At 51.5% G+C, this 7,759-nt stretch overlaps 1 protein-coding gene across 1 annotated transcript; it reads left to right on the top strand.

Annotated features, from left to right (window-relative positions):
- The first annotated feature begins 459 nt into the window (after nucleotides 1–459).
- On the top strand, nucleotides 460–3,000 carry LOC117357260. Its single transcript, XM_033937633.1, has one exon. The coding sequence runs from the start codon at nucleotides 460–462 to the stop codon at nucleotides 2,998–3,000; it is 2,541 nt and encodes an 846-aa protein (XP_033793524.1).
- The last annotated feature ends 4,759 nt before the right edge of the window (nucleotides 3,001–7,759 follow it).

The raw sequence follows: 7,759 nt of genomic DNA, 5'->3' as shown, positions 1-7,759 counted from the left end.
GTGGCAGCGGTGGGATTTTAGCACACTCTACTGGTGGTTTCAAGTTTGAACCTATAAAAAAAAAAAAAAAAACACGAAAATTTTGCTGTTTTTTTTGCTTCATAATTTTTCTTTTGGAGTGTTCCCGTGACGCAGGACGACGCTGCCGGAACCACGCCCGGCTATACTTCTGAGGGACCACCGGAAGGACCAGACCAGAAGGAAGTGCCTGAGTCGGGAGTAACAGGACGTACAAGCACAGCCAGAACGACTGGAGGCCAAGGAGGCCTATTTACCAAAGGCGCAGACTCGTCAGTACCTCAGGTAAAGAGTACCTAGGGAGGGGACTGACGAGGATACGAGAGGTATCGGTTAAGATACTCCTCGGGGTTAAAACAAAGAGGGATAGTTTACTCTCTCTGGTGAGACCGCACTTGGGTTTCCTTTTTTTTGTGTTTGTCTTTTTACACAGGTTGGAGGATGGACCCACAGCAATTCCTAGCGGTGCTGGCGCAAGAAAGACGTCAACATTCAGAGGACATACAGAACCTGATAAAAGCGAATCAGGAGATGTGGCATTCTGGACAGCAAGCCGCGAGGCGGCAACATGATGAAATCCTATTGGCCATGAGCGAGCAGACCAAGGTCTGGGCTCAGACATTACACCCTATGGTGACCAACCCAGGCGCAGCGCATCCGCCGGGTCCTCCGGCGCAGCCCATGGTAGGACAAGTTCCATTACACACATTGAATTTGTGCAAAATTTCTCCTGGGGACGCGCCTGATGAATTTTTAAACGCCTTCGAGCGTATTGCAACAGCAGCCGGATGGCCCCCTGATCAGTGGGCCGTGCGTCTGTTGCCTTGCCTGGCTGGGGAAACTCTTTCTGCCTTTCAGACTCTCAGTCCTGAGCAAGCTAGTAATTATGCCACAGTAAGAACACACATCTTAGATTACCTAGGATATACCTGTGAGCACTACCGACAGAAGTTTAGAGCCACGCAGTTACTAGCGAAAGAAAGACCCAAAGCGTTGGTACAGAGGCTGTCAAAACTGGCAGAAAGGTGGCTACAGCCTCACCTGTCGGATCCTAGAGCCCTCTTTGCGGAGGTTGTGAGAGAGCAGGTGCTCGAAGCAGTCCCCAAAGAGTTGAGGGGATGGATCCGCAGGAAAGGCTGTCAGACTTTACCAGAGGTAGTGGAGGCAGCCGAAGCCTTCATAGATGCTCAGAACTCTTTTGAGGAAAGAAAAGCTGATAGGCCCAGTAGAGGGGAAACAGGGAGAGAACAGCCTCCATGGTTCAAGTCCCTGGATTCCCAGAATTCCTCCCAGAGGAAACCGCTACCCAGTACTCCTAGGAAGACAGGACAGGATACGAGCCTCCGGTGCTTCAAGTGTGGGAAGCAGGGGCATACCCAGCGATATTGTCGGGAGAAAAGAGACCTTGTAGTGTGTAGGCCCTCTGGGTTAAACCAGACCGGACCTTACCAGGTGCCCATCTTGATAGCTGGGAAAAGGGTTCAAGCTCTAGTGGATACCGGTGCCGAACAATCTGTGATTTCACGCAGACTGTGGAAACAGATTGGTAAGGCAGGCCATCCTAGGGAAGGGCCCGAATCCGTCTTCCTTGCCTGTATACATGGGGACTCCCGGGAATACCCTCTCCACCAAATGCTCATAGAGACGAAGAGGGGAAGTTGGGACATGAAGGTAGCGGTGGTGGACTTTTCACCATATCCAGTAGTACTAGGGAAGGACTGGGCAGGCCTAACCCAACAGGTCGCCCAAGCGGGAGAGGCGGTGCGAGAACCCTTTCACAAGCAGAAATGGGTGATGGGGGCTAGAGTGGTGCGAAACCAGTCCCAAGGTTACTCATGGGGGAGGAGAGAGAGTACCCGGGGGCCAAGGACGAACTGGAAACCGGTGATAAGATGGGCTCCCTTATCTGATAAAGCCCATATTCCTACAAGGGCTTATGACTGTGCTGCGGGGTACGATTTGTACGCCGCCCAAGAACAGGTAGTCCCAGCGCAAAACCGGGCGCTGATTAATACAGACATACAGGTGTCCTCGCCACCGGGCTCTTACTTGAGGATAGCGCCGAGGTCAGGGTTAGCTCTACGGCACGCTATAGATGTGGCCGCAGGGGTGGTTGACCCGGACTATAGGGGTAACTTAGCCGTGTTGCTAGTTAACCAGAGCAATACTGACTATAAGATCTGCCCCGGGGATCGAATCGCTCAAATGATTTGTGAGCGCATTTGGCACCCGAAATTGACAAAATATAAAGAACTTCCCGATACTCAGAGGGGAGGAAAAGGGTTCGGATCCTCAGATAAAGGGCAAGCAGGGGAGTCCCAGCCACCGGGGAAAGGGAAACAAACTGAACAGGACCAAACTCTCCGGGAAGAGATAAAATCCTTACGAGAGGAACTGGAGAAACTAAAGGCAGGTCAGAATCAGGCAAGCCCACAGATAATTACACCCGAAACAGCTAGCAACCAGGCCAGTTCAACAGGAGCGGAGGTAGAGAAGTTACAAAAAGACCTCGCTCAAATGTATGGGCAAGTGCAGCAAGTAAGGAAACAGCTACAGGAGGAACAAACTCGCGGCCAAGATATGTTGGTGAGGCTTAAAAAAACGGAAGAGCTTAAAGACCGTCTAGCGGGAAAAGACACAGAGGCTCAGTTGCTGGCCAAACAAAATGAGGCAGGCCTCGAACGGTGGGAACGCCACTTCGGAAAGATGGCGGAGTCACTGGACGAAGCAAGTGAGGATATGGACAAGCTACAGCAACAGGTTAATTCCCTTCGGGAAAAAGAGTTAGGGGAAGTCAGACAGGCAGTGTCCGCCCTGGCTCAGAGAATGGACGTGTTGGAGGAGTCGGGTGGGGAGACTAGCCCAGGGGTACAGGCAGGGTATGAAACTCCAGTACTGCAGTGGCCCGACGATTTCATGGATCCTGACCCATTATCTACTAATCAGGGGAAGAAGTTTAATAAATCCCGTAGGCGGTATTGATGTACTAGCTAAGCTTAACACCAATGTGGAGGCTCTGATGAGAATGTACGAGACACCCCAGCAGAAGCCTCAGACTAGGCAGCCTTTAAGTGAGGGGGTATGTGACATTTCCGCTCCCCGAGACGGTCATGTCAGAGTGAAAACCCGGTCTCAGTCTCTTACTCGAGACCAGACTCTCACTGAGAAGGATCAGGAAGAAGATCCTGAAAGCCTAGCTGCCTATCCTGAGCCTTCTAGCCTAGAGCAGTGCCCTGAGGATAGGTTAACTGCCCGGCCCAGAAAAGCTTCCAGTCACACTAAGGGGTTTAATCAAGCTCCCAGTGATATTCTACCCTTTAGCCTGAGGGGGAGCCCAAGAACCCACAAGCTAGGCACACGATCACCCAGTGTAGGGCGTGGCCCTAAGCCTGTTAAGCAGCTCTCCAGAGCATTAAAGGAGGCTGCCCAAGAGAGTCTGGGAGAGAGAGTTCTCCGGGCCAGGAGAAGGCCAGACCTCACTCCAGAGCCAATGGAGTGTGAGGCTCCAATGCCTCAGGAACCAGCAGAGCAGCTGGATACACCAGAAAGCATGGACCTGGATGAAGGGTGTATGCTGGAGACCGTTATGGAAGAAGCCATGGATGTGGGCTTGGCAACTTTCCACTAAACACTACAGGTACAAGGCTGTACAGCAATAATAGTGGAGAGGATTTTTGGCAGAACTGTTTGATTGTTTTGTGCTGTAAAGACAAGCTCAGAGCAGTGCTGCACCAGCTTGATTGGATTGCTACATTGCAGCTGTGTAGGAGCTCAGGAGGAGCCCAAAGGACTGTGAGCTAATCAGGGCTGGAAATTTAGGAGCCTGCAGTAAGGCTTTAGTGTTTTTTTGTCTTTTGTGTTTTTGCTTAAAGTTTACCTGGTGAAGAAACTGGACTGTGTTGGTTAGTAAGCCCAGGACTCCAGCTCAAGGCTGGATATGTGCTTAAGAGACTAATTGTACAGTGTTTTTCAGAGCCTGTGTGATCAGGTAGAGCAAGCCCTAAAACCTGGACTGGAGGCATACCTGATAGAAAGCTTGCTGTGCTTTCACTGGACTGGGGTGAAAGTTAAAAGTCCTTTTGTTTTCTGTTTTCTTTCTTTTTGCCCTTGTTTGGGAAGAAAGGAAACTTGGACTATAATAATAGCTGATATGATTTATAGTTTTGTGTGTTAAGTGACTAATTAAACTTTACACATTATTTTTGGTTCAACTTGACTCACGGTGCTTTATTTTTAGCAAAGCCCAAGATAGTGAGACACCAGTGAGGTCTCCCCCTTTGGGAGCCGCGTCGAGAGTGTGCTACCCTCTACCGGGGGTCTTCTTAACCTTACCGAGACCCCGGCAGGTGACAAATGAAATCTGAAGATCAATGGATGATTATTATAGATCAACTAAGCAGGACAATTGTAGCTTAGCCCAATTTTTCACCTGAGCACATTTTGCACTTTCAAAATTTATTTGTTTGTAGGTAATTAATAGTTTTATATAATGATATTGAAAATAAAATTGTTTTTTAAGATATATTTAAATTAAATTAAATCAGAACAAATAAATGAATAATGAATTGACATTCTGAGTATATAATTGGTAAATTGGGGGGTCACGTGATGACGCTGTGCTGAGCGGTGATCGCGCGCTCGAGCTCCGACCCTCACCCGCCTATTTTTGGGTTTTTTTCTTTTCTTTTTTCATTGCCGCGCTCGTGGCCGGTATTGGCATGCAGAGCTTTCTTCGCGGCATCTTGGGGGTGCCTCCGGTTCCTGTCGGTGGGCTTGGGCTCGAGTTATGCCCATAAAAGCGGCGCGCCAGGCCAAGACACCTAAGCCCTCCTGTACCGGCAAGATGGCGTCCGAGCCTTCCCCTTCCCCGACGGTGGTCCTGCAGGAAGCCGCTATGAAAGAAATGACGCGGACCATTTCAACAGTGATCGATGATCATCTATCTAAGCTGCAGGCCACCGTGGAGGACATCAGAGACCGCATGGAGCGCAATGAACAATGGCTGCACACGGCGGAGTCTCGCATTGCGGACCATAAGGATCATGCGACTAGCATGGAGGCGCAGGTTCACGCGCTGGAGACAAGATGTGCCACTTTCCATGCCAGGCTTGAAGACCAGGAGAACCGGGGTCGCCATAACAATGTGCGTCTAGTGGGACTCCCGGCATCCCGGCATCCCGGAGGAGCTTTGGCGACTTGTGGAACGCTGGCTCCCTGAAGCCCTGGGTCTCCCTCCTGAGGGCCCAAAAATGGCTGTGGAACGGATCCACCGTTTGGGAGTGCGGCGGGAGGGTGCCGACCGACTGAGACCTGTCATTGCTCGGTACCTTAACTATGCGAATAAAGCCCAGCTGATGTCCCTGTATCGAAAAAAAGGAGCGCTGGATTATATGGGGAACAGGTTGCTACTTTTCCACGACTACTCTGCAGAAGTTGCTGCCCGGCGACGTGCCCTAGGCCCCTACTGCGCCGAGCTTCGGAACCGGGGGCTGAGTTTCATCGTCCAGTTTCCGGCGAGGGTTCGCATTGTGGGTGCAGGAGGCCCGAAGATCTGTGAATCTGTGGAGGACCTTAAAGCCTACCTACAGAGCCTGCCTCCCCTGGCTCCTTGACCTTCTAGGGGAGCAGCCGGGTGCTGGCTGGATTGGCGGAGCAGCCGTGGTTCACTGGCTGCCCTCTCTGTTTTGCCTTGTCCTGTGGGGAGGCCTACTTTGCTGCCCGCTGCTGATTAATGTGGTAGGGTACCCCCTTGGCCTCTACTTTCTGGTACTTGTGGCCATGACCCTGAGATCTGGACGGTGTCCCCTACGGGGGTCTGGATCTGGACACTGTGCCTGATGTTGCACCTTTTGTTGCATGGGACTAGTGCGGTGCCTGGACTCTACAATGGGCGACTGGACCCCATTTTTGTTCTGGTTTGGCCAGTTTGGATGCCGAGAAGGCTTTCAATAAGGTTCTGTGGCCTTATCTTTTCTGGATCCTACAGCGGTTTGGTATTACTGGTCTGTTTCATGACTGGATTGTTCATCTCTATACCGCTCCGACCGCCCAACTTCTCGTCAATAAACGCCGCACGGCCTCTTTTCCCCTGCGGAGGGGCACCAGGCAGGGTTGCCCACTATCGCCCTTGCTGTTTATTCTCTCACTTGAACCCCTGGCATCTAAGATCCGAACTGACCCGGATATTGTGGGTATCCGTGTGGGGTTGGAAGATTGTAAGATCACACTGTTTGCAGATGACATGCTCCTCTTCGTCGGTAAGGGCCGGACTTCTATCCCGCTTCTTACTAGTCTTATTGCCCGGTATGGGTCCTTTTCGGGTCTCTGTATTAATTTTGGCAAGTCTGAGGCCCTGCCAGTGTCCTCTCCTTGTGCCTCGCGTTCACTGTCCACGTTTCCTTTTCACTGGGCCACGGGAGAACTTAAATATCTGGGGATTTTCCTCAGTGCAGACTGGGCTACTGTATACAGACGTAATATTGTGCTTAAGCTTGCCCATCTTCGAGATCTGTGTCTCCGTTGGGGGGACCTCCCCCTGTCTCTTCTAGGTAGGGTTGCTTTAGTTAAGATGGTCTTGTTGCCGAAACTTCTCTATCCTTTACAAATGATACCACTCTGGATACGGGGTAGGGAGATCCAGACTTTTCAATCTTTTATTGGCTCCTTCATATGGCATCGCCGCTGGGCCCGCATATGCCTTCGGAAGCTCACTCAGAGCTGGGACCGGGGGGGCCTGGCGTTGCCTGATCTTCGTTTGTATAACATGGCTGCTCTCCTGCGCTGGGACCATGAGCTTTTTACTTGTACGGTTCGGTTTGCCCCGGAGGGCCTCTTTGACTCCTGGGTAGTTCCGTACAGTGCCTTGGCGTGCCTGGCTCTCCCTCGGTGGCGACGACCTCAGGTGGGCGGTAATTTGGTCTGGCTGGATCCCTTGCGATGGGCACTGCTTTGGTGGAGGAGGACCATTGGGCGAGGGCAGGGCAATTGGGCTTTCCAATTTATTCGTGGTAATCCTGAATTCCCCCTGGGAGTGGGAGGGGCCAGAGGGGTGACAATCTGCTTTGGCTCTGGGCATTGTCTAGGACATGTTTGCCCCCTGGGTGTATCGCAATTTCCTTCGCATGACGAACTTCGTCGCACCTGGTCTTTGCCTGCCATGCCCTTTTATGCGTATCTACAGCTGCGACACTACTTTGAAGATTATCGACGGCGGAACCCCTCCGGATCTAGTTTCTTGAAAGTGGACCATCTTTTTTTGTCCATACCTGCACCTCTAAACTCCCTGTCTCTTTGGTATGGGATGGCTTGGGAGGAACGGGGAGACTCTTTGCTTATCCCATTGGCCTCTCGATGGACGATGGAGTTGGGTGAGCCCGTTAGTGTTGACCTTTTGAAGGTTTGTTTTGCGGATGTTGCGAAGGGGGCCAGGACTGCCCAGTTGCAGGAAACACAGTTTAAGTTACTACATCGTACATATTTCACTAGGACACGGGGAGCCAGGGCGGGCTTATGGGTTTCTGACTTGTGTGTTAAATGTAAGCGACTATGGGGGACCCTTTTGCACATGCTACTGGAATGTCCCCAGCTGCATACTTACTGGAATGGGGTGTTGGATTTCCTGGCTGGGATAGTGGGGCAGCCCATTCAGTGGTCCTATTTGCTCCTTGTCTTGGGATACGAGGGAGCGGTGCATGACCAGGGCCTGGGGACAGAACACTGGCGCTTTCTTTATACTGCGCTG

This window comes from Geotrypetes seraphini, chromosome 3, assembly GCF_902459505.1.
Source record: "Geotrypetes seraphini chromosome 3, aGeoSer1.1, whole genome shotgun sequence".
In the NCBI taxonomy this organism is placed as follows: domain Eukaryota; kingdom Metazoa; phylum Chordata; class Amphibia; order Gymnophiona; family Dermophiidae; genus Geotrypetes; species Geotrypetes seraphini.
This window is presented reverse-complemented; position numbering and strand designations above follow the sequence as displayed.

What these genes read in the sequence shown, in the direction of transcription:
- LOC117357260 (XM_033937633.1), top strand. Translation starts at nt 460, where the DNA reads ATGGACCCACAGCAATTCCTAGCGGTGCTGGCGCAAGAAAGACGTCAA.